The sequence below is a fragment of the Pleuronectes platessa genome, chromosome 5, assembly GCF_947347685.1.
Source record: "Pleuronectes platessa chromosome 5, fPlePla1.1, whole genome shotgun sequence".
Classification (NCBI taxonomy): domain Eukaryota; kingdom Metazoa; phylum Chordata; class Actinopteri; order Pleuronectiformes; family Pleuronectidae; genus Pleuronectes; species Pleuronectes platessa.
Genome location: NC_070630.1, coordinates 15,049,081 through 15,076,628, shown reverse-complemented (window position 1 = coordinate 15,076,628; position 27,548 = coordinate 15,049,081). Strand labels below are relative to the sequence as shown.

Genomic DNA, 27,548 nt, shown 5'->3' with positions numbered 1-27,548 from the left:
CAGAGGGGATGACAGAGTGAGAGAGAGAAACAGAGAGAGAGCAGGAGATCTCCCCGGTTCATCACGGAGATCAAGGTGAAGGAATCGACTGATCTGAATGATGGCGCGAGAGAGAGAGAGCATCATTAGAGAAAGGCAGAGGCAAGACGGACAGAGCGGTAAATGGACAGAGACGTAGAGAGATGAGAATGATGAAAAAGGAAAGAGATGGTGGGATGTGACGCGGTGTTTAAGATCAGCCTGTGACCCCACTCGAGTCAGTGACACTATCTCTTCTTGTGGCCTGTTGCTTCTGGAACAGACAGTAGGCACTCTGTTCTCAGCGCCTGCCCTCTACCCTGCTGCAAATACACATCACCGCAGCTCAGCAGCATCCTGTCCCCGCAAAAAGATGAATATTCAGCTGCATCAGATCTGTTGTGGTAGTTCAGGCTCAAAATGCCTGTTAGCTAAACTCATTGTGCCTCCCTGGACTGTTATCTACAATCGTTTAGCAGATGAAAGTTTACTTCATCAAAAACATATCGTGTCTAATAATTTGAGTTAAGCTATTTCAAGACAACCTGGGAAAAAAGCTCTAACATAAACAGTAAGATAAGGTCATATTAGAATTTACAGTTATTTGTTGGACATGAATACAATTTAGAATGTCTTAGGAAGTTTAAGTGTGAAATGTAAGATACGGAAAAGGACTGAGCCTTCCACACAAACTCTGTGTTCATTTCATCTGTATTCATCCACGTCTTCTGACAGCTTACGCATACAGACGAAGGACACAAGGAAGGAGTTTTGAAGTTTTGAGACTTGCGATGAGAAGAAACTATATGATTGACGTTTTCAGAAACGTTCAACTCTTCAACTGCCCTCTATTGGTTGTATTGCATAACAACCAGCCTAACGTAAAGGAAGTGGGCAGTGACGGTTCCATGGTTTAAAACAGATATGTTACACTTTTTGTATGTAAAGGACACATAAATGAGCCTTTAAGTGTAACACAAATTCTATCAAAGGGAAACCACAGTTGTGACTGTATTTGTTTTACTACACTATTAAAGTGGTATTTTTTATCAGATACAGTTTCATTTGCTTGCTAACTCGTATCTTTTTGCTATTTTCTGCCTGCAACAAACTTTAGTATGTGCAGAAATGGGAGTGGAAGATCAGTATGGGGTTTTGTCAATACCGATCAATCAGCATGGTGCAACTTTGGTTTTCTGCTTTGGTTTCGTTTGACCTGAAAATCTAGAGAAGCGGGCAAATGTTACATGAAAGCCGACAAGGCTCTCCGTGGATGATGCGTCGGCTGATTTTAAATCTCAACGCCTTCAAGCATAAAGGGAAAAATAGCTTGCGTTTCTTATTTCTACATGTGATTGTGGCCTGAATGAAACATAGAGCCGTCACAGTGGGCCATGATTGATTATTTAAGAACTGTACGACTGAGGGCATCATCAGCCAAGGAGCTTAGAGAGCAGTGGTGCAACATAGTTCGATCTAATTCCTAAGCAAATGAAACCAGCTCTCAATTCACTTGTGGCCTTTCTTCACCATCACAAGCAAGGTCATAGCTTTTCGTCCTCGGAGATGCAATTCGTTAGCAGACTTTTCACTTTATTCAATTGTCTGGACACTTTGATACAGGGGACATTGCTTTTTTAAAGAGAGAGAAAATAAGCAATTGGTCATAACTGATACCAGCCTTTAACACACCCACTGTGCTCCAGCCTGCAAAGGACCCACATTAGGTGCAATCTTTACTGCCCTTTGCATTTGTCCTGTTTGTCTTTATTGATTCAGAAAACTCGCCAACCATCTGGACATCTCCAACCCTCATGTGCTACAGGCATAGTCCCAACTCCTCTTCAATTAGAAACTTTTCCACCAGCACACTTACCGAAGTTACTTAATCCCCAGCCCTGCTATCAATCCAACACGCATTCCACTATTCTGTAATTCACGAGAGGCCGTGCTAGATTGCTTATTAATCAGGCCACTTTGACATGACGCCCATCGCTGCACATGCACGTTAAAGGCACGCACGTTTATATACATTCGTGCAGGAGCATGCATAGACGCACATACTCAGACAAACATTCTCAAACACACACACACACACACACACTGACACACTTCTATCTACACTTCTATCTACACTTCTAATCTGCAAGTAATGAGGTCAGTGCTCTCATTAGAGCTGAGAGAAAAGAGGGAGGATATGAAAGAGAGAAGAAAGAGGGACGAGTGGAGGGGAGGGCAACAAAGACTATCTCATGTCATGTTTTCCCAGTGGAGGTCATGGTGTGTGTGGGTGTGGGTGTGTGTGTGTGTGTGTGTGTGTGACTTTGTGTGTGCGTATCTCTTCTGCATCATCTGCAAAACACATGACTCTATATTCTACATATATGTTTCCATATGGACTTTATATAATACGTGATTCAATGCGTGATGTAATTATAAACCGAAGCCTGTAATAGTGTAAGTGTGTGCGCACAGTTTTCTTGGTTTGTGTTGTGACTGACCGGGTCCAGTACTGGTGTGATGAGCAGGTGTTTTCCCCAGAGGAACTGCCGGTCCACGTTCCAGGTGGCGCTGTCAGAGTAGAACCTTTGGAATGACAATAATCGTGATTTAGAAATTGTTGTGTGAAGCCATCGTGTCTTGGTTCTCTCAGTCAGTAAATTCATATCGGTACATTTTACAAATGTTCTCTGACAGCCTTTCGGGCAATTACAGCCTTCATCATAGCTCATTTAGTCATAACATATATATTCTTTGGGTAAATTCATTTGATAAAAAAAATGTGTCCCTCTTAAGGGTTCAATAAAGCTCATTGCCTATAATTTGTGATGACATTAAGAGCACCCCGTCATCCAGTCAATTCAAACATTTACAAAAGCCTCCTTTTCCTTTAGTTTTAGGGTCAGAACTAAAGCTGCGATATTACAAATTCAAAGTAATAAAAATACGAGCAAAAGTTGTGACTTCGAGTGAATAAAGTCTAAAAATTACGACATTTAAGTCAATATTTCAAGTTAAATTTGTCAATTAACGAGAATAAAGTAGAAATATTAGGAGAAAATTATTTAAAGTTTATGAGAATAAAGTCATAGTTATGGGCTGTTAGAGGGGGCGCTCAGAACAGCCTGTTCCCTGAATTATAAACAAAGTAAGTAAATAAAAGTGTCAAGTTAATTTTCTCACAGCAGTCTCAAACAGTTTGTACACATCTTGAGAACTGAACAGCTGCTTTCTCTAAGTTTCTCTACCTTTCTCTACGTTTCTCTTTGTCTTACATCTGTTCCCCTGATCTGGACCGTGTTATCTGAACATCTTAAAGTGACCTCTGTTGAGGACAATTTCCCCAGTGGGTTGGGTCTGACTATCACTTATTCATTCACTCCTGGAAAGGGACTTCTATGTAGAGGACATTATAGTGACCTCACAGGCAAAGTGAAAAACACCTTTAGGATGTGCCATATCAACATCGCTCAGTACATATTCTACTGAGTAAATGTTCCCACATTGTATAAATATTATGTATTGTATTAGTGTCTGCTACAACTTTCAGTTCCTTTTAATTCATTTATTTGTATGCAGACATAGCGCAATTTTATTTTATCAGCATACTGTACTCGCTGCTCATTCCATTTTTCTTGAATTTATTCAGAGCATGATGGTATATTTTGCGCCGCTAGTGACTATTGGATGTCAACTTCTTTTCACGGTGTATTGTGGGTTCCAGTGAGTCTGTCATCCTAACTAATTATTCAGATAGCACTACAGAAGACTATATAATGAGCGGTGAGTGATGCAAATATGCATGTGATGTGCACTGTCTTCGCTACTTCACAAATAAGACGCGTTTAGCAAAGCGTTTCAAGAGAAATACAACACGTAATACGCTTCCCAGAACGTTCCCCTTGCATCAAGCTGCTGTTAGTATGCTGCAGCATGTTCATGTGAGGGATGAGCTCCTCTCAGATGAAAAGGGTTTCGCTATTATTCAGGGGAAATTGCAACATGCTTGTTGTCTAATGCACTCCCCGCTAAATCGTATTGAGCAGCGAGCAATCCGGTTTTGTTTTGGAGGATTAGCTCTCTCTCTCTCCCAGCAGAATCTTCGCCACCGCTCGGATTCTCAGAGAGCCGAGTCTTTTCCACCAACTCTGTATTACTATAAAGGGTGAAGTGAGTTTTTGTGACTGAGGCCGATTCACAACTGAAAGTCCAGACCACGGTCCGAACCAAGGTTCATGTCTTTGATACATTATATTATATTTTATTTTTATATCACAATTTAGGGAGCGCAATAAAGACTTATGTATGAAATGCATATGTCCTGTCATCATCACCGAAATTGGCTACGACTGAATGGTACTTAGATGGGCGTTAGTTTATGTTCTTGTATTTGCAAACCATTTTGAGTAAATGGAATAAAGAAAAAGTATTATTTAAGTTTGAATGATGAACATCTTTGAGCCGGTTCACATAGTTCATTTGTTGCCATTGTAATAAATGGTTTAACTACCAGCTAAATGAACGTCTTCATAGCACAAACTACATCAGCAGAGGCGATGACAACAAACAATTTGTAAGGTGCTTCATTTATTTTCCGTCTTCTGTTGCTTGATGCTCTCTCAACTTCCTGCAATTAGTCTGAAATCGGAACTATCGAAAAATTGTCATACTCCAAATGATCTGAACCATGGATCAGTTGGACCTGTACCGAGAGTCTTTTGGTCAGATTGAATTTCGGTCCATCGGTCCTGACCGCATATCACTTTTGGTTTGGACTAAACTGAATCATCCAGAGGTCCGGAAACCAACAAGGTAAGTGTGCTAGCGCCCTGAATGTTCGAGCAGAGCACTGACGTTAGGGACACCTGTTTACAATATGTTTTATTGCGATTGGCTAATTCACAGCTGGGCAGCGACTAATATCCAGTCATATTAATGCAAGTGGATGTTGTGACCTCACACTTTTCAAAGCTACACTGCTCATTACGCTCATACCAATGCTGTGTGCTGCACCACCTTCCTCCTAGGTGATACTTAACATTGTTGATTTCACTAAGGTAGATGTTCATACATGTGCTTTACTAAAAATAGATCAGATCTCTCAGCAGAATCCTCATCTCATACTCTCTGACTAGTGCAAAAGCAGAGTATTTCTGCTAAATCAGGCTGTACCACCTCATTTTGGGTCTGACAGTTTACTTGTTATATCTTTGAGTGACTTACTCGTGCATGACAGGACGAACAACAGTCTCTCCTGTGGTGTGGGCTTTGTAGAAGAGCGTGTAGAGGTAAGGCAGGAGTGTGTAACGTATCCTCAGGTAATGTTTGGAGGTCTCCACCAGCGCTGAACCATTGCCATACCAAGCTGGATCCTGGGGCTGGAGACAGAAAGATGGATTAAAGAGATGGCATTGATAAATGAGAGGCAAGGAGGGGGAGAAAAAAATAAGATTTGTCTTTCATTCACAGCGGGAAAGAAAAAGAGGCAGATTGGGGGGTGAAGGACAGAGTGAGGGGGAAGGAAGAGATATTGTGGTAAATGGAAAGATTGACTCTAAACGAGGGCAAAGAAAAGTGTGAAGAGGATGGGCAGCTGGAGGAATTGTATTCATAATGATCAAGTGGATATTAACCTTTTATTTATAATGATTGCAATACAAATTAACTTTAACACAGAACTACTTTGGTGGATTTTGTGAAGACAATGTGCAAAAGAAAAGTTGAGAAAAATAAATGAAGGAGGAAAAATGTGTGAGAAAGGGACAGACCGTGGATAGTGGAGAGTGAAAGGTTGATTAGCTGCTAACAGGCCGTGTTCCTCTCATCTGGCTAATCATTTATGCCCTCAACCCCTCTGGGAGTGTGATGAGAGCTCTGTCTGTGTGTAAAAATGTGTGTGTGCGTGCGTATGTGTGTGTTTGGACCGGCCTGTATGGCTGTGTGACGAGAGCAATGATTAGGGCAAAGCAAAGGTCACACATTAGCTGTCTCGTTTAGTGGAAATCGTACTTCAAATTCATCATCATCATCATGTTCATTGTCCAGCAACTAAACCCCCCGCCCCACCACCATTTCATTCTAATCCCCCCCACAACCTCAATGCTGTGCTATTTGTCATCAGTAATGCGCATAGAAATGTCACATGAGGAACCTTGCCTGAGAAATGTGGCTCTGGTGAAAGTGATGTTATGTTGGATTGGATAGGGTTTGATGACACTTTTTTGCTGTGGTTACATTTAAAATAAAAGTGCAAGGAATGGTTTTGATCTGAAAACCTTTGCATGCTTGACCAACCTTGAGAAGTAACCCTCCTTGTGGACATTTTAAACTACATTGGTTTGTGAGGTTTTAGGTGACATTACATTCATAAACTGTGCAGTAGTTTCTTACTCTGGTTCTGTGAACTATTGTGTCAGAGTGTAGAGCAAAGCCGGTGGCTCCGTTTAATCCATAAACGTATTCTACATGTTTATGACCAATCACATTTGAGCAGGCTTTGGTTGGTCCTTGTGGAGAGTGAAAAAAGCTGGATCACATTTACTGAAATCCATTGGCTATCGGTTTTATTAAATGTATCTGCATTCATTAGCAGTTGGATGTTTAATAGAGTTTAGCAAAAATGTCGTCTGGACCAAAAGCACCTACAAAAAGTATCAGTGTCTGTTTTTTGTGAAGATAAACTTTCAACTCGTGTGATAAAAGAAACTAGCCGGACTTTAAAATGGCTAATGGAGGACGAGAGAATGGCCTGGATATAGTACGCAGGCTATACTCCCTTAGCCCCATAATGTTGTCTGTTGCCCCAGAGGCAAATTTTTTATGTGCTGACGAGCAAGATTGACTCTGTTGGAATTTAAATGTTTTCTACATTCCAGCCTCTCCTGTTTGTTTGAGTAGTTAATAAGGGAAAGCGTTAGAATCATTGGTTGGTCATACTTTGAAGCCTTTTCTCTTTTAGCATTAGAAGTAAAACAAACATTCAAATAAACAAAAACTAAACAATTCAGCATAAATCTCACTCGGTTTGATTCCAAGTATGTAAGATGAGCAGCTCCACAGTCGGAAAATCTGATGCTCCACAAGCAACCAGAGCCACAGTTGGAGTTAAAGAGGTGGCGGGTGCAGACGAGATAACAGTGCCAATTCAAAGGTTTGTTAAGGGTCTGAAGCCATATGGCACATCATACTGTGGTAATTCGACATAATTTAACATTGACATTATCGTTTTACTAAAGTGTAAAAATGTCACCCTCTTCGATGAGTATCAGTCTGGCACTGAGCTTCTTAGCTGCGTTTCACTCCGGGCTCAAATGTTCCAATATCCACAGCAGCTACTCTGTAATGATTTTTTCTGCACCTAACATCCCCTGTGTTAAACCCCCGAATCAGATGTCCTGCTGCTCCTATTTTATAACACAACTCTGCCAGAGCTGGTGTGATGACAATCTCCATGGATACTGAAAGAAGTTTTTCTATTTTTAAACACTGGGAGTCTTAACACCTATGCAGTGTTGTGAAATAAAGGGTACACCCTGCAGCGCTTTAGACCAAACAATGGCCGTCTGATACATAAATCTAAAAACTGACAGTGTAATATGAAAATGACTTCCCGGTACCTTGTAGCCCTGGGCGTTGTGGTTCCGACTGAAGGGATAGAAGGCTCCCACCTGCATCCAGCGACGGCACAGCTCTTCACTGGGTTCGTCGAAGAATCCGCAGATGTCAGCTCCGATCTGAAACACGTTCAGGGACGACAGCTTGACATTCAGCCGCAACGGTACATTTCTGCCTGGGTCTGAGATGTTGCTTCAGATATGTTGGAATCATACGCTTGGCATTCCATTTCAGATGGAGGAAAGGGGGATGTTGTGGGTTCTAGCCTGAGATTGTCTTGTGAATATAGACCACAGAAGCTCTTTATTCCAAATTTCAAAAAAGAGAACAAACAACTGATTGTGTTGGGTCAATAAATAGCCTATCCAGCTGTAAAAACAATAGGGCCACTGACATGATCTTGCATATTTTACTTTCAAAATGTCTTTTTTTGATGTCTTATCAATTTGTTCAAGGCAGCCAGTAGGCGTGGGCAGTGATCTTTATTTACATTAATTGCACAGGGGAGGCCAAGAAAGAGATTCCAGTCAAAGGCGGTTCCTTGGAGACTGCTTCCTTTCTATTGTTTACGACCGGCCACATTCTACAACACACTCAATGGGAGGGGATCGATCCAAATCCCATTTCTCCTTCTTACTCCCTTTCTTTGTGTGTGTGTGTGTGTCTGTGTATGTATGCGGCGTAGAGTCTAAAATCAGTTTGACATCCATCAGACCATCTGACGTGCACAGTCGGAGGATTGCATCTGTTTGACCCCCTCCCTGTTGTTTCATGTGCACTGTTTGGGCTCTGTGCTCTACTCATATACATGTGCAATGTGCAGTGCATTTTCTAGTGTGTGTGTGTGTGTGTGTGTGTGTTTTAACATGGTCTTGTTCTTTCAGATGTATTAATGGATCTCCTTCTCTTGCCTGCCCCTCAGTCTTTATGCTTGCGCCTGAACATGGATCTCAATTAGTGGCTGAATCCTATTTAAAGAGGCAAGAGGGGGAAACTTGTGGATGCCAGAAGTGCATGTTAAGATCTATTTGAATGATGAGGTCTTAAAGTACCAACGCAAATAGGAATTTGCTAAAAATGAACCAATATTTATTGAGCTTTATTGGGTCATTTTTTTTAATCTGAATTAAAACGGAATAAAAAAATAAAAAATAAGACATAACTGCATATGAACTGTAACAGCCTCAATTTAAGAAGGTTACTCCGAAAAACAACAAACAGAACTTTACTATACAAATACAAAGGCTCAAAAATAGTTCTCAAGTGAAATGTTAACACTGAATGTTATGATGTGATGTTTGAATCTGCGGCTCAGGTGAAAAACTGTCCCAGTAGTAAGCCCTGTCATGGCAACCCTGTAAAATAAAGTATTTGTTCCTTCTTTTCTCTGTATTTAAGATGAACCTGAACAGTATCTGCCCTTCTGCGATCGCTCGCTACTCACATAGGGAACGCCAAAGAGCCCGAACTCGAGCATGCCGGGGATGGCCCATTTTATGTCGTTCCAGTTGGCGCCATTGTCCCCCAGCCAGTGACCCGAATATTTCCCAACACCCGGGAAGGAGGAGCGGGTCAGCATCAGGGTACGGTTTTCCCCGAACACTTTCTCCAGGGCTCTGTGGGAGGGAGAGGGGAGCAGCGAGGACAGATGCAGAATAGGGTCGGGGAGCGGTGGAGAGAGAAAGAGGTCATTAAGATAAAGAAGGACCTCGGCACCGAAGGCGAGATATTTAAATGGCACCAGGGAGAGACGTATATCAAACCCACGAGCACAAACACGCTCACAGAGTGGAGCCAGATGAAGAGATATGAGATGAGATGGGGATACAGCCAGAGCTGGTAGTGCTTGTCCTTCCCCCTATTGTACAGTATTGTGTTAGATGAGGGAAATTGATGCAGCATTGATTTCCATGACAATACAAAACCCTGATGATGTTTACAAAATGTGTCTCCTGCCAATAATACATTTCAATTAGTGGACAGAGAGAAAGGAGACGAAAGGGCTTGGTTTGGCGGCAAAGGAATGAGTCAGCAAGTCCACTTCACACGGCCGGTATTGTTCCCAATGCAAATCTATGCCTCTGCCTGTGTGCATGCAACCATTTATATGCTAGGTTTTCCTTTGTGCATACATTTAGGTGTGTCCGTCACAGGTAATATTGTCCCTCTGTACATCCAATGAATAACACAAGCTGCTTTTATTTTGTAGTCAGTGTATGTTTTCTTTTTACAACCAAGAGTCGGGATCCAGTAACACATATTCATTAGACTTTGGGAAAGATCACACAATAATGTAATTGCCGAAGTGGTACCAGCAGAAAGCCCACACTTTGAATACACATTTCTTTGGTCACATCATAAAAGCCAAATATGATTGTTGAATGGCTTTTCTGCTTACATACATCCAAGGATATCGTTGGGATGCGTTGGAGCCAAATGTTATGCCAACCTTTTGTAGATGTCACTCATATTGAAATACATAAAGCATTGTCATAACATCACTGTGAAAGAAACTTTTCTTGACTATGTACTATGCTATGACGAGAGTACAAACAGGGAAAGGTTAAAGAGTTACATTTGCATTTTATTCAAATTCAATGATTAATTTATTAACTTTTTTACATCAGAGGTACATTTATCAGCTCACGGCAGCAATGAATCAGCAAAAAATGGATGCAGAATAACCCAGTAGGCGGGTGCAGGGGAAGCAAAGCAGCTCCTCCTGACATGAGATGGGTAACCTATTGGGAAAGTTGAATGTTATCAATACTTTGACCATTCATTAGTCTTACCCCTGGCACCACCCATTAGTGAAGGTGTGTGCTGCTTCCAAATTGATGCACTTTCCCATACCATCAGCATTAGTGCGGATTACATTTGCAACCATTGCCAACTTTAGCCTTGTGTGGAATATATATATATATATGGCTGATAGTTTGGAAACTATATAAATCCTCTATAAGACTGCGGTTTATAGCTCTGTACCATTTAAGTGGTGCGTATGGGTTTCCACATAGAAGAGTCGTCAGAAGAGAGGTGTGTGTGTGTGTGTGTGTGAGAGTGTGAGTGTGACTGTAAGTGTGAGTGTGAATGTGAGTGTGAGTGTGAGTGTGAGATATATGATGTTTGCCCATATTCTTATTTTCCAAATGTTTTTTCATACCCTGAGGGGGGGTACCCTGCCTGTGTATCTTCAGAAGGAGCATGAACAAACTTGAACCTGCTTTATCACAGAATGCCAATGATTACATCCTCTAGTTATACTAATGCCCCTGTGCAGGTTTGTGTAAGTAATGGGACCTTTATACTGTTTCAACGCCGGACCCAAATGAGAAATCCATTCTCTCACCCTGGGAGTCAGGCTCATTAACACATATTTCCTCACTTATCACGCGGGATCCAAGTTGCAAATGGTCTGCAAGAGTCACAAGCTATGATTTAGCAGCTGGTGTAATTCATCACGCTGCACCGAACCTACAGATCTTCTGCATGTCAGCTGCGTAATTCTGTTCCCAGGACCTCTGACTCTAACAACACTTGATTCCCGAGAGTTTGTGTTTTCACATCACACTTTGCAATTTGGGTTTTGCCAGTGCCCCATTTCTCTGAAGCGGTGGCAGCAAGTTGGCCTCTATACTCTTGCACAAGCCCGGCCAAACTACTTCTATCATCGATTGGGAATGCACTCACTTCTCAGTCGCCAGCACCATAGAGTAGCCATACAGGCTGTGGACATCATAGTGGTTCCCCCAGGCCTGCTTGGCGTCCATACACAGAGTCTTACTGTACATCACCTCATCCAGAATCCCTGGGGGGCGAGAGAGAAGATGAGTGAGGCAAAGAAACAGGTTGAGGTGAGGGGAGGTATAAAGTGAATGCAAAATAAAGGCCGCAGTTGAGGGAAGGACAGCAAGGGGAGAGACGGAGAGAATGAGAGAGAAGTTGATATATATACTGCAATAGGAAGAAGGGACAATAAGGAAATGAGGGACAACAAGAGCAAATGGAGAAGAGGATGACTAAGGAGGAGCCCAGTAAAATGATGGCGCAGGGGAGCATGCCTTTCCCAGTTAGGATCCTCCTGTCTGAGACACAGTCCCAATAGAAGACGTGGCAGAAGAGTCATTTTCAAAATTCTTCACCAGGGACCCACTACTTTAGATGAGTTTTCCTCTGGACCTAAACTTACTTTATGATCCGTTGTGGCTAATTCATCCTCCTGTGCTCAGCATTTGGGCTACGAGCAGCAGGACTGTGGCAATATCTATCTCCTTGTATTTCCGTAACCTCAGCACTATGGCCTAACTGTTGATTGACAACTGTGTTGTAAGGTCAAAGTGAAAATACAGCAAAGACTAAGCATTCACAATAGAAACGCCTTATTGCAGCAACTTAAACTGTTTACAAGCAGCACAGATTGAGCATCACTACGACTCAGAACATGAAATGATCGTGTCTTACTTGGAGTGAAGGGAGGATAGTTGAGTTTGTTATCGGCACAGCCCTTGTTCGACCCTTGCTTGAAATTTGCCACCTCATTCATGTCCTGCAAGTTCATCACACGTCAATATGAGTAAGAAATGTATATTAATAATCACTCTGAGGTATGAAATGGTTACAGGTTTATACATTGGTAAAATTCAGAGCCAGAGTAGAGAAGATTTACCAGTGTAACCAGTGGATATACCGGTGTAACTATATGAAATCATTATTTATATTTTTGTGAGGTTCAGGAAATTGTTGAACCTGACGTCAGTTGGTTTACAATCTAAAAGGCCTCTGTTTTCAAAGTTGATGTGGCCCAGTTGATATGATGTTATATGGTGGAATAGTATTTGTATTAAGTTTGGCTGCTTTTGGCACATTTAACAGAATAGCAATTATACTGATAAACGTGATAACTCTGGTCATTATAATCATGAAACAAAATGCTCACTGTTTCATCTCCAATGACAAACTTTCAAGATAGGCTAACTTGTGTTGTGAAGTAAACATTTTTCTACTAAAATCCTGAAAAGGAGACATATTCCCATCAATCATTTCATACAGGGGTCCAAGGATTGGACTCATGTTGGTAAAATGACCTGGGCTAACTGAGGTTTTTCAAGTGAGATGGGGATTTGTGCTGACTGCAGTAAACAGCCAGAGTAATGAGTGAGCCCAATCCATACTTACGGCTGAGAAATCATTAACAGTATAACATAAATTTCGCCCGTTTTTGTGTATGAGCTCACTGTTCAGACCACGGTGAAGTAATGGCCACGGACAAAATTCAGGTCTGCCCCCCCTGTGCGCAGACAGCTGGCTGCAGAGCAACGTCAGTTTCTGAATTTATGGTTAGCATGAGGAACATTGACTTACAATCCAGAGGGCATCGTGTTTGATCTCCCTGGAGAACCGCTCGTACTCATCAACCCACCAGTCTATGCAGTTTTGGCTGGTGTAGTCTGGGAACACTGTCTCTCCCGGCCACACCTGAAAGGCAGAGACAATGAGATGCTGCGTGTTTACAAGCACCTTTCAAACAGTTGCCGGGAATGAAACTCTGCGCTCATTAGCCTGGCATCCCCTGCGAGAGCTTCTTCGCTGACAGGCACTCACTTTAGGTTTTTGTTTTGGCCAAGTGGATGTCGTTAAAAATTCTATTTAAACGCAGCCGACACAGCTTGTCCTTGTGTAGACAGGAAGCTAGCCTACACAATACTTTACATGTGAAACAGCACGATGGGGCATGATCAGCTAAGATGGCGTAGGCGTAGCGAGCTCCGCAGGAGAAACTGAAAGAAGCAGTGTCAGAGAAACCGCTTAGAGATGTGGAAATGACAAAGAAAAGAGGACAGAAGTGAGATGAAGGGAGGGAGGGGGTGGGATTGGTGTGCGTGTGTGAGACAGAGATGGCAAAGGAGAAAGGGGATAGAGAGACAGATGAGTCGAGTAAGAGAACAGAGGAGAGGCGAAATCGATAATGCAATAGAAATCTCCAGACGTGACTGTGTTAGAAGTCGTCCTTAATGACATGTATTGAGAAAAATGATTAATCCAAGGAAGAAAGCGGATATTTTCTATAGATGTGTGTGTGTGTGTGTGTGTGCGTGTAAGTGTGTGCACACACACGTTTGTGAATGTGTCTTTCGAGCGCAATGCATATTAAGTCTCAAGGTTGCTCCACTGTAGCTATCTTTTACCTTTACTTCCACCGCCAGTAACTTTACAACCCAGTTTGAGGCTAAGACATGAATCACGCTCATATACGCTCACGTGTCCACACACATATTTACACACACTTGCACACAGATTTATAGGCAGATGTTTTTGGCAGGTGGTCTGAAGTCCAAGGTCACGGATTATCGATAGTATACCGCACTTTTTCCGCTTTTCTTTTTTACAGCCATGTCTTCCTTCTTTTTTAACCTCTCCAGCTGCTTACCAATACTGACAGCCCAGTAAACACTTTGAACAAATGTGCTGGCCTTCGCAGCATTTTCACCCTCTATCTTTACGTCCATTTGGCTGTTTTCATGCTTGTGTCTCTGTTACTCTGCATATCCATGTCATTACCTGTCCGTCTCCCTTCTCCAACTTGTCCCTATCTACACCTCTGCCTGTTCTTCAAAGTATCCTGTCTGTCCCTGTTTGAGTTTTTACTTGATAATCTGTCTTTTTGTCTCTTGTGTCTCCCTCCCACTGTCTCCCTGTGTACCAGCCTGTCACTCTCCAATCCGCTCACAAAGACAGCCAGTCTGTCTCCCTGTGCATATCCCTCTAATCTATTATTTGTGTCTGTCTGTCTGCCTGCACCTGCCTTTTTCTCTGCCTTGTTTCTGTCTTGTCGTGCCTACCTGTAAACCTGCAAACTCCTTTTTACGTATTTATATATTTTTTTCATTCCAAGCTGCTCTGCTTACTCCCATCCAGTTTTGCCTCGGTGCTCAGAACAGATCTGTGTGAGTGAGGTCCTTGCTATGATTTCACTTGCAAGCTGAAACATATGGGGCAACAGAAAAGGCTTTTATCCTTATCTTTGCAACCAATTAGCCGTCTTAAAAGCAGAATAAATATCAGCCATGCCGCTGCATCTCCTTTATCACTGGCATGGCTACCGCAAAGGTCATTTTGCAAAGACCCTCATGTTTTCAAAACAGGCACACATAGATTTGATATGGTTAGGGGAGGCAGGTGGAAGAGAATCAATTATAATCACACGTGGCCATATAAAGCACAAACCAAGACTAGCTTCACATTTAGAGGGATGGAAATACACAGATGCACACTCAGACAGATTTGCTCTCTCTACCTCTTGCATGTAGACACACACACACACACACACACACACACAAACACACACACGTACTGATGCAGAACATTTAAGATTAAACACCAACATGGAATCAATGCATATGTTTGACCCGTTATAAACAGCATGAAAAAGCGATTAACAGAGGGGACTGGACCTAATCGTGTGTGTAATCCAAAAGCAACACTATAAAAGCGCGGGAGCAACAAACTTTAACCCCCCTGTGTTCAGCTCTCTGCAGGGGGGAGAGCTTCTTAAACCCGTCATCTGGGTCGAACTTCTATCGGGAGAATATTATGGTTTGATTGGGACACACATTCACGTGCAATCTATTTTACAGTCATGTTGCATTTTTGAATTCTCGAATGTGAAGGCCCTAACACTCAATGGCACAGCATGTGGCCGAACTTCAGCGCAGTTAGATTTCTATGAGTCATAAAATCAACAAGGTTCTGCGTAGATTCAACAGCAATCTTTGTTACACCAACATCGTGATGTGGCTCAAATCAACTTTCTGATTTTCATTTTACAGAAAAACTCCAGCTACCTCGACTGATTTAACCATCCTATTACGTTTAGGATGAATTTGACCCCATTGAATCTTTAATCTCACTAAATAAATGAGTAACATCCATTTCCCCATATTAAATGACTGATTCTACTGGGTAAACCTGCAGTGAACATGATGATATCTTCTCAATGCCCTGTGCACATTTGGGTTGGCATCTCTTAATAATAAAATTGACGCCGAGATCTTTTTGGTGAAAAACAGAAAGTAGTATCAGTATATTACATCCATTTGCTTTTGATTATATTGAGTCCAAAGGGTTAGGGTTCCAAATTTATGAAATAAATATACATCTGGTTAAGAAATCTCACAATTGAAGACATTGGTGTTGGTAAAGTCTTATTCGTTCAAGAACTATGGCTTTGTTTAAAAAACGCATTAAAAGTGAAATTGCAAACAAGCTCAGTGATTTCTCGCACTTATCTTAACCATAATGTAGTTGCCATTCACTGATTCTTATTTAAGAGTCAATGTTGAGTTTGATCTTTATATTGTGTGTATTTGTAGTGTGTATTTGCTTAAATTTCTATAAGAACTCATTGTGTTGTACCCAAATTCAACTCACCTCTCCCAACAAAGGAGTTTTCCCATCTGGTTCAGTTACCCAAGCATTCTTCTCTGTCCCACGGTCATAGGAGCCGTATGGTGCATTCCCAACTAGCTTACTGGTAGCTACCGCAGGATCCTGGGTACAAAGTCACGTGTGTTAATATGAGAGAACAGAAACTCAATGAAAGATAAAACTGTGGATGAACTACAATTTACTGCATTGATTGCAAACTACATAGCATGACTCTCTTCAAAACAGTTGACATTGTAGTAATAACCTATTCAATAAGTTAGTGTAGCTGAATAAAAAGCTGTGAAACTTGATTATAGCTGGAATGCATATCAAGTGTTGGCCTCCGCCGGGATTGGCCACTTTGGTACATCTTCAGGGTCAGGATCTCAAAGTGCTGCCAGCTTGTGCATCCAGTTTTGAAAGCCTTAAATATCGTGTTGCTACTTTTGATGATTTGCAACTGAGTGTAAAGCAGCTTGGATGGGTCAGCACCTTCAAGTCTAAGGGCCATAGTTCTCCTTCAGATAACCATGAATTGCTTCCTTCAGGTTGAGACAGATATGCCATCTTATGGTAACTTTTATCACCTTGGGAAGTAGAGTTGCCACCCCTTGCATGGCCCCCTCCACTGGAGGTTTTATGGGCAGATCTTACTGGTAGGAGACCCACGAGAATAGACCCAGAACATACTGGAAGTACTGGAGGAAGATCTGGACTACCTGCTCCCACAGAAACACGACTGATACCAGATAAATGGCAGAATACGGATGGAAATATGGATTGGTATATCAAGCCATCGTCACAATCATTTGGCTATCATCACAATCATCTGCCCTGTAATGTGATCTATTAACCACACCCTGAGATACAAAGTTCACTAGCAACAATTTGTTATCATTGGAGGCATAGAGGTAAGAGGTTTCGGATAAAAAGGCTTTTCTTACCAGGATGAGGATGTATCTCTGCCCCTTCTCATGGAGGTAGTCAGCAAACTGAGGTAGCTCACTGAACTTGACTTTGTCGTAGGTGAAATCTTTCTTATCCTCCATGTAGTCAATGTCGGTGTACTGAATGTCCTGCATGGTGATAAGAACACATTGTCTGTATGGGGAGCACAAGTGTAATGTTATACTTATTAATATCAATGCAATTTAGGAAAACAAAGCGTTATATAGATAGATAGATAGATGGATACTTTATTAATCCAGTGGGAAATTTAGATCATCCAGTAGCTTGTACACTTAACACATCACTGACATACATACATAAATCACATACGGAGAACATATTTACAGATACAGGAATGGAATGCAATGATGTGAATGTGTCAGTGTCCAGTAGGAAAGTGTTCTTGTGTTGCTGGAGTGGATAGTACAATAAAATATACATATCTATAAATATATAAGAATATGTAGTGATAAAGTCTGTGCATGGGGCTAGTATAGCCAGTAAAGGGATGGACAGTGGGTTGGTATATAATAATGAGATGAGATGAGAAGAGTAGAGAAGGGGAGGGCAGACTGAGGTAGACTCATGCAGGGAAGATCACTCCCCCCCCTCTTCTGCGTGGCGTTATGTTATATGAATAGGTTATGTCATTTGAAATACGTTATGTCATTCGATATTCAACACATAAACGGTAAAGAAACTGTTGCTTCTGTTTCTTTGCTTTCTTTCAAATAACTCCAAAAATTGGAGCATCTGCAGTATGACTTTAACACATCCTCCTAACACAGTATAACGGCTAATGTGCTGCTGAACCTTGGAATGACAATGGGGATGTTAACACATTCGTCTGTTATTTGCCAGGGTGTGACTTCATGCTTGCTCTCTGTCTGTCGGTCTGCCAAAATCTCCACCATGTCGATAGAAGAGAGGATTTGGAAGGCTCTGCCAGCTCCTTCCCCTAATGGTAATCAGTTCCAGACGTATTAGAGGGAATGTGATAATGCCCTCTGTGGTCTATCTAATGGTTATCAAATATGTCCCTGAGTAAAGCAGGAGAGGAAGCGGCTGCCTCCTAATGTCTTTGGATACGAAAGAGAGATTGGAGATTAGCAGATGGAAATATTGAGACGGGTTGGAAATTTGTTTGTATTTGATCTTTAGATAAGACCGAGTTCAAACAGTCATTAATTGGCGCTGTCATAGTGGACTGTGATACAGTTAACGTGTTTTATGGTGACATATAAAGATTAGGTTTAGGAGTCTAGTTAAGTAATTAAGGAATAAAGGTACATAAAACACCAGAGCTCTGGGCACGAGACGATTCGTACAGTTCTGTCAACAGGCCCAGACGGAGATAAGCAGCAAGGCCCACTCCCAAGAAAATGTCAACCACAACTGGTACTTCTCAAGTGTTGGAGCAGTTTTAACATTCAGATCAGGATGAATGATATAATGGAAGGAGCTCAGTCGATTGATCTTTGATCAGCGCTAACGTTCAGTGACGCTTGAAAAATAGTGGTCCTGGAACTGAACCTATAGAGCCCAGCAGACTCTCCATTATTTGACAGAAAGCTGGATTACCCCGTCTAAGCTAAAGGGCATCCCTATCACTCTGGCTGCCTGTTGAACTCCTGCTTCGACCTTCACGTCACGTCTTCACAGAGAGTGTAGTGGTTAAGGCTCTTTCTTCTGGAACCTCGCAGTAGTGAGTATTGAAGTATTGCTTTCCTCCAACTTCCCTCTATTTGTTGCAATTTGCATGGCACCAAAATTATTGATATAATATGGAGAAAGCCTCATTTCATAGACTGTAACTTCATGAGAAAAATGATCTTGTGTTTCTAATAGGGTCTCTGGCGAGGTTGTATGACTGGAGAACCTGCAGGTCTTGCAATGAGTCGAAGGATGGTTACGAAAACCTGGTATTATTACTGTAATATCGAGAAGCTCAGACATTATCAATTCTGCTCTCAATTCAAGTAAATAGATTTTCTTGCCACAGAAGAGTTAAAAAAAGATTTCTCCTTCGGAGCCTGTGTTCGAGGGAAGGGAGCAGCTCTCTCTCTCTCTGTGTGTGTGTGTGTGTGTGTGTGTGTGTGTGTGTGTGTGAGAGAGAGAGAGTCAAAGAGAAAGATTTACCTCAAGTAAAAATATTGATTTAAAAAAAAAAAAATGAATGCAGGACTTTTTGTGCTGTAGGTTGCCTGCAGCCCCAAAATGACTGTTAAAAAATATATTCTTTTCAACATTTACAAAAAACAAAGAAGTATACTGCAGTATTGGGATGAGTAGCAGTACTGTTGAAATGTCAACAATACTCACATCTAACTGAGGTATGATTTTTACGCTCAATGTTGGTAAAAAATAGAGTTCAGATATTAAGTGTGAAAGTGTCAGGGCATGTACACCTGGAATTCATAAAATATAAAGCATAACATTGTAATATAAAACCGATAAAGTATGTGAACATGGTTCCACCTTTTCTCAATAGAATGTGAGGAAAAGGAAAAAGCAATAGTCTTGATATCAGTTTTAAATGAGGGCACAGATTGCCAGACATACTTCCTGCAAACAGCCAAGAACATAAACTAAGCTAAAGAAAGTCAAGTGTGCAGGCTGGAGCTTACATATGGGAGGCTCACGGCGCGGTTCCTCTCCACGGTTGTCTTGACCTCACTCAGGTTGCCGTAGTCCCACCGAGAAAGCTGGAAACCCAGTGACCAGTAGGGAGGAATGACGGGCCTGCCGATGAGCTGGAGAGCATGATGGGACATATTGATGCGTCTAATAGTCCAAGACGACGAACAGCAAACATGCACCACATGTTTTTCCTCTTTTTTTGATGAAAACACTAATTACTCACCTCAAGGAACTCCTGCACCACTTGTTCTGGTGTGTCCCCAAAGAGAATGTAAAAGTCGAGGATTCCTCCAATCGTCCTGTATGTCACAGCTGGAGTGGGCTGCAAGGTCACCTCTGAACAAAGCAAACCACACAGCAAAGGAATGGATGCTACAAACTTGATTCTGTACTTTACAAAGAAAACAACCCTCAAATGCCCCCTCATAAAGTTGTAAACCATCAAACCCTCTACTTTGAGAAGTTTTCTCATCTTTTTCATCCTCCGGAGGACTTCTGGACCCCCACTTTAATCAACAGACCTTCCTATCAGTCAAGATAATCCATCAGAGGTAAAAAGGGCGTTTGTACAGGGAGACTATAGACATGAGCAAGAGAAACATGTCAGCAGGCATTCCCACTGCTTTCAGTCATCTCCTTCATAAAGTAAAGCAGCCTTGCAATATTCTCTTTGATGTGTCAGCACAATGTTTTGATTGAGGCAACAGCAGATCCATTTGTGTTACAAGAGAGGCACCTAACTGAAAACCCTGGAACCATTTGCAATTGGTTCTCCTCTCCCCAATGATTTGCAGGCCTGTGTTTATTTGTATTATACTATACATTTCCGTGCATTCTTCTTTTTAATGCCCGCATGTTACTGCCACCTTTCCCCAATGTCCTTTTAAGAAGCTGCACCTCTCAAGGACATCCAAATTGTGTTTGTGCTTGCACACTGCATGCAATGGTGTATGTCTGTTGTTCCGCAGGTGCACTTGAATGTGTGTGTGTGTGTGTGTGTGTGTGTGTGTGTTTCTTTACCCATAGCATTGCTGTTCATAAGGAAGACCCCGAATGACTTTCCGCTCTCATCTTCCAGACAGAGGAAAAAAGGATAGTGTCCATAGAGGTTATGTGTTCCCTGCAGGGAAGGTGGAGAGATGGAGGGATGAAGGGATAAAGGGAAAGAAGTGCGAGTCAGACGAGGGAGAAGTGGGAGATGTATTGAAGCTGAGGGGGTGACTTCGCTGCCTAATCAGCTTACAAGACATTCAATTATAAACCCTTTGGGAAGGAGAAAACACAAGTAGGGACCTCGTGTAAACATGCCACTTACACAACATGCATATGCCACTACACTTGCTACACACAAACACACACACACACACACACACGAGCAGTTGCATTATAGCACATGTAGAGGTACAGATACTCTGTCTTTATGACATAAATGTGAATGCACACGCTTTTCTTCATGAATCAATATCATAGAAGATTTATAGGGAACAGTACTCCTCACCCCATTAGGGAAAGCGTCTCTGGTGAAGATGGGCCAAGTTTTCCAGTTTGTGTCATGGCGATACTGTTGGTGCACATGTTCTCCCAGGCCGTAAATATTGTGGGATGGAAGCTTAGCCGACAGTTGTAGGTACTGGTCTGCAAACACCAGAGGAGCCATCGTAGTGTCAAACCTGTATGCATTCATAAAAATAAAAAACAGAACAGGTTACCAACACTGGTAAGCAAAAGATGCACTGATGAGCTGGAGCTGTGTGAGGTGGACAGATGTGGTGGAGTTATATTATAAGAAGAAAAAAGGGAGAGGAGACAAACCATGCCATCAAGCTCTAATAAACCCGCTGGCTAGCCTTTCTCTCGCCTTCAAAACATACATTGATATTTGAAATACTTAATCTGGCTGGATACAGCTGTTTGAAGAAAGGGCCCCAGTTACTTCAATTGTATTGGGTTTGGCAGCAGCACGTTTTACCCTTGAAACTCCGAAAGTGTTTTGTGGACTCAAACACTTCACCCATCCCTCCATCGGCCTCGTGGTGATTAGATAATACCCCAATCCCATTTTAACCCCTTCTCCCTACCCCTAAACTCCGAGGGTTATCTTGCCCCTTGAAATGGAGACGCAAGGGTTAGTGGTTGATATCTTCCCCTACGAATTGGGACAGCACTTCAAGAGGCTATTATGTCATCAGTAGTTGTCGCTTTGCCGGATGCCATTGTAATAACATTGTTGAGATTTTAAGTAAGCCATCTTCGCTAATGCAGGTGAATCGATGACATTTTCCATTCATCCAATGGAAATTGAAAAGTTTGGATACCCTGCATTATTTCCCGTATAAATCCAAATCACACTGCTTCAGGCTGCTAGCAGGGGTCTGTAGGCAACCCTGCCTGGATGCTTTGTTATTAGAGGAGCAGTTAAGTTCAGTAGCCTCGCTGCTATATGCATGTTGAATCAACGGCATCTTGTACCTTCAAAGAGGGGGGGAAGCGATCTAAAAATAGGAGATTGTCATGCAATAACAATTTCTTCTTTTAGGTTAAAATGACAAATACATTGAAACAATGTTAAACTAAGATATTACAATCATTATCTTAATTTTAAAATCATTATTAATGGAGAAAATACTTAATTTTGGTTTGAAGTGTGAGTCTGACAAAATCTCAGTTTCGAGGGCTCTACAGCCCCTACCCCTCCGTCAAATCAATAATTCGGACACACTAACACTACATGCTAATGTGCTAAAAAGGAGGGGAATGGCTAAGGGGCAGGCAGAAGGGGTAATATGTATGAGCAGACAGGGCTGACAGACTGGCCTATAGGTCAAAAAAGCAGATGTCGAATCTCACCATCAATAAAACTTTGATAACTTGGTTAATAAATATCCAGTGCAGTATTAATTGTGATGATGAAGACTATAAACCTTGTTATCTGAGTACTTTATGCTGTAGTGGTTATATCCTATTTGTGAGTAACAGATTATGTAAATGGTTATCAAACCTTAAAATGAACTATTGCTCTTGATAACAGCAAAACAGCTGCTGAGGCACGTGCAGCACAAATGTATGAATAAATAGTGGATTTGTCGTCCTACAAGATCAATGCTGGGACTTTCTGCTAATAAATAAATGAACACTTTACATGTTTACATTTCATTTGATGTTATGAGGTTCTTTGTAATTCAGCCATTGGGAGACTATGGCACTAAACTTTCTTTGAAGTCATGGTGTGTACAGTAAATGCAGATAAGATTTTACTTTTGGAATTGCAATCTAGGTTTCATAAAAACAACAAAACAAATGTCCAATATGTCTTGATTTAACACTTCTACAATGTGAAAGCACAGGGAGGAGGAGTAAAAAATGCAATTTATCTACTTTAGATTTGTAAAAGTTTCGCTCTATATTAAGTGTTTATTGAGTCATTCTGGGCTCTTAAAGAAGAAGGGAGTTTAAAGTCACAACCTTCACTGAGGAGCAGAAATCATTCTTTAAACGTATAAGAAATAAGTGAGAAATTTGTTCTGATAATTATCAATATCGACTGACAGGATTTTTGTTAAATCTTGATAAAATATACACCACTAAATAAAGTGTGATAATTGTCATTCACATAACAATTGACCTCTCTGATTTCTAGACAGCCTATAATCTTCTTCAACTAATCTTCAGGGCAATCTCACTGCTTCTGGTTCAAGGTCGTGCTGTGTTGAAAAAGAAAACAATCGCACTTCATGCAAACCGGTGAGTGATGCAAGTCAGTGAGATGAGCCAAAGGTTTTCATGTGACAAAGCAATGATTCTCTAACTAACTTCAATGTAGTGTGGATATTTAACTCTGCTGTACAGACAAAACTGAAATCGCAGGATCAGAATGCATGAGAAGAATTTCAAGTTTGTCTGAATAATAAATACATCTCAGTAAAAACTTTCTTTGTAAAGAGTTGTGGCTTCCAACTTCCTGGAGAGGGAACAGGAGTCGTCTCGATGAGAGAGAAATTTGCAGGAACATTTGTGGTACGCTGTAAATGATCCTTATCCTAAACAGCAGAGCAGCTTGGGCTCTGAGGAGTGATTGATCGCCATAATGTCACCAAGGGCTCAACAAGAGTGCCGTGGATTGACATGGACACACAATTACCTGGTGCCGTGGTGAACTAACTTGCAACACAGGGGAGGTGTCACACATCATTACGTGGGAATAATGCACAGGAATGTGATTATATGGTGGCTACACACACCACCTTAAAGGATTTCTGACATAATTGCATCAAACGTCAACAAATCATATTAATGTATTGACAACTGTCAATTCTCAAGTCAGTAAGCTTGAGAAGCCTGGGCGCTGACAGATGAGACACCAGGAACAGCTATACAGTTAATATGGTGGATGGTCATAATATTCACCTTCCTGCTAAATGTAGTGTTTCAACTTCTAGGAAGGAATGTCCTCATGTACCTCTGAAGTTCTATATAATCCCCACAAAAAGCAGTTGATTTTAAATAAGCATAAATCAATGCATATAATGTGATTTTTGTCTTTTCTATCAGCATCTCCGTACACATGGCAAGTAATGGCACCATCCTTTTCACACAGCCTCCCTCTGCACCTAACACAAACATGTGGAAAAACTGCACAGTGAGCACTCACACAACTTTATTGTTCTCCTTCCTTCGCACAGTAAGGCCAAAGGGTTTCTGGGAGAGCTCCAACGTGTGGTCGACTGGGCTGGACGGCTCACTCTTGAGGGTGCTCACGTGCTCATGCGGGACCTCGAACCTCTGCTTGTGGGCATCATAGATCTGGGAAAGGGAAACAGTAGTATAGGCAGCGTGAGAGTGGCCCCTGCCATCGTGTCCCCACTTTGTTGTGCTATATCTGTCCTCTTCTGCTCAGCTGCAGTGGCGTTAAAGACGCTTTGATTTAAAAAAAAAAAACGCTTTTAAAATTAATATGACTTGACTGGATGGACCATAATTTCCTATGACGTCAAAACATAGATGTGTTTGTGTGAGAGAGTTGGTGTGTGTCGGCATGTACCTTAAATCTGAGTCGATTGTTTGTCTGCATTTCAGCGTGAAATGACAGCTCTGGTATATCATCCCCAAACAAAGAGGGAGAGGCCATTCTCTTCAGCTTGGCATTCATCACTGCAATTCAAAACACATTATGATATGAGGGTAAAGGTTACAACACAGTAAGAACAACACTCTTAATCACTCAGGCTGATAAGACCTGTGGCCTCACTTATAATGGTTTCATATGAAACGGGATGAGCGTGAAGTTTCTATAGACCTGTGATCTTAGATCTTTGAGCTGAACTGAGTCAAGTATTACACAGATCGACCAACGGGGCCGAACCATCCCAGTACAAACAAAAGTACTCACCCCTCTGGTTTATAAGCCGACAGGTCTGTGTGTGGTATGGTTAACTCTGTATAATATTTACCTTTCTATGTGAAACACATTGCAGAAAAGAATCCTGGGAAGGTAGTAGGTGTTTCAATTTTGCCAACTAAGCTAAATTTCAAGCTAACTAAACTTGCATTTTAAGGCATCATGATAAAATACAATTGGTCGTAACACTATACGAATGATAAAATGGTTAATCACAATGAATATCTATGATGACTGAACTGCAACCATAGAAAAGTCCAAAACATAAGAACAGATAAACTGGAATGGGAATCCATTCAAACACAAATATATCCCCAGGTTATTCATTTACCAGTATGATCAAAGGGTGCAGTTCACTTACACAGCTCTTCTGCCTCTAAGGTAAATGTTGGTAATTTGCATAGTAGCCTTGAGCAACACCTCGGCAGAATGCATGGAGAATATTTGAAGACAGTTTAACTTGTAAAAAAGAAGGAATGCTTTCATGTATTTTATGTATTGGTTCTAATCTTACTTGAATAATATCTACCACTGTATATCAGTTATGCATTTTTCAATTAAACCACTGTTGTAACACAAAACAAGCCCCAAACAGATGCATAACATTTCATTGAAAGATGTTTTCTTAGCTAATGCTATAGAAATTGGACTATAAAATGTCCAATGTCTCTTATTGCCTTTATGGACTAATTCAAGTTCACATAGGGCAGTGAAGTCAAGCAGAAAATGGAAAAGTCTTCATGGCGCAAAGTCAATCATGTTTTCTGATATGCCATCCATGTCAAATTTCGCAGAAAACTATGCCCTAGGCAAAGTGAGTGAAGAGGGAAAAATGATTTGAAGAGGATGGACAGATTGAGGGAACGTGCAGTGGATAGAATTAGAAAAAAATAGGCTAGACTGAATGCCAAATGTTTTCACCGGTCAGCTAGCACATGAGTGAGAAAGCAGGGTAACGAGAAGGAGAGAGGAGAAAGGGGATTTACCATGGGGATTCGGCTGCTCCACTGACTCAACTGTGTATCCGTGGTTTTTTGGGAAGAAACACCAGGGAACATTGATATCATCCAGGGGGGCCCAGCAACATCCACGTTTTTCACATGCCAGCTGTGACAGTGGGACGGTTGCTGTTATTATTGTTATTATCAACATCCACAGCACCATTAGTGACGGTAATTTCCAGCTTCCCACTCTGTTCATGGACTATTGGATAATAGTAGTCGTGCATACCTTTGAGGCTCCTGCATCGGGGAAACAGTCCACTCTTTCAGCCTGGGGAATATTTGGACACTGAGGAACAAATGGTAACGACGGTTCCGTCGTATTTCCTGAAACTACAACAAAAGAGTTTAGACCAGGTCTATTGCAGAAATTGTAAGTGCAAATCCTGTTTGTCAGTTACTAGTATTCAGTCTGTTTATAAGCCATTGTATTCATAAACCTTTTAGACAATAGCTGTGTCTCAATCCAGAGGCTGCATCCTTCGGAGGTTGAATTTGAAGACCAATTGAATCAGAGTGGTGCCACTAGGCTATCCCATTTCAAAGGCTCCTTCAATCGGGCCAACTAAACTTATTTCATCCCAGAGAAACTTAAACAGGCTTAAACAGGTTGATCCTTCCTGGCCCGACCTATCACAGGATTCAGTGCTGATAGGCCAGACCGTCTAATTTTGTTTTGCCTTAGCTGATCTACATGGCACACGAAGAACGCCTCCTTCTTGGACCAGGTAGAACTTGTCCTCCGAAGTTGGGGGTCCAAGTAGACGGAATTGTGACACAGCTATAAAAGTACTAAAGTTACCAGCCAATTGTGAAAAAATACTGCTTCTTATTTTTGTTTCCCATATGTAACAACCCTTTTATTATTAAAACCTAGGGCCATATATTTGCAAGGCTGTTTGTACCTACTGACTACATGACAACATCACACAAACTCATCGGCAGGCCCATATGTACTTGAAAAATAGTTATTAATTCATTACATGCACTTCTGTCCAGCTTTCTGCTGATCTGTAGTAGTCAGTGCTCCATATAACACATACAAAATTGCATATACAATATCTGCATATTTGTGTTCACCAACCTATTTTCCCAGGTTCTCCGATGGCAAACAGAACAATAAGAGTGATGGCTGCCACAGACATCAGTGCGAACATGACCATGAGGATCACCTCCAAACCCGAGAAATGCTTTTTCGCCATCTAAGAAACAAAAATCACACGTAACCATGGAGAAGCACGCCTCGATAACAAAGGCCAACATCATTAACAGTCATTAATGACACAAAGTTTACTAAAGGCAAGGTCTCAAAGGTCTCAAAGGTTTCAAACCCCGCTGCTTAATGAGGCCTTTTGGCAGGAGACACACACACACACACACATATATTTGCGCACAGAGCGGTGAAGTGAGATCCTGCACAAGTGGTCACAGCTTTTCCATAATAAGCTGATGGTTGCCAATTATCTATATTTGTTTGCATATCCCCCAATCCCAACACGCGCACTTTC

At 41.6% G+C, this 27,548-nt stretch overlaps 1 protein-coding gene across 1 annotated transcript in view; it reads right to left on the bottom strand.

Annotated features, from left to right (window-relative positions):
* Positions 1-27,242, bottom strand: part of si (sucrase-isomaltase (alpha-glucosidase)) — a 67,562-nt gene extending 40,320 nt beyond the window's left edge. Inside the window, exons 1-18 of the mRNA XM_053422751.1 lie at positions 27,125-27,242; positions 26,270-26,367; positions 26,026-26,146; positions 24,683-24,792; positions 24,293-24,444; positions 21,143-21,314; positions 20,665-20,764; positions 19,868-19,980; positions 19,632-19,757; positions 17,001-17,132; positions 16,060-16,179; positions 12,994-13,107; positions 12,094-12,178; positions 11,323-11,440; positions 9,077-9,248; positions 7,635-7,751; positions 5,242-5,396; positions 2,520-2,604 (exon numbers count right to left, since the gene is read on the bottom strand). Of these exons, the coding sequence (XP_053278726.1) occupies positions 2,520-2,604; positions 5,242-5,396; positions 7,635-7,751; positions 9,077-9,248; positions 11,323-11,440; positions 12,094-12,178; positions 12,994-13,107; positions 16,060-16,179; positions 17,001-17,132; positions 19,632-19,757; positions 19,868-19,980; positions 20,665-20,764; positions 21,143-21,314; positions 24,293-24,444; positions 24,683-24,792; positions 26,026-26,146; positions 26,270-26,367; positions 27,125-27,242 (2,208 nt within the window). The remainder of the gene's footprint in view (positions 1-2,519; positions 2,605-5,241; positions 5,397-7,634; positions 7,752-9,076; positions 9,249-11,322; positions 11,441-12,093; positions 12,179-12,993; positions 13,108-16,059; positions 16,180-17,000; positions 17,133-19,631; positions 19,758-19,867; positions 19,981-20,664; positions 20,765-21,142; positions 21,315-24,292; positions 24,445-24,682; positions 24,793-26,025; positions 26,147-26,269; positions 26,368-27,124) is intronic.
* Positions 27,243-27,548: the final 306 nt, after the last annotated feature.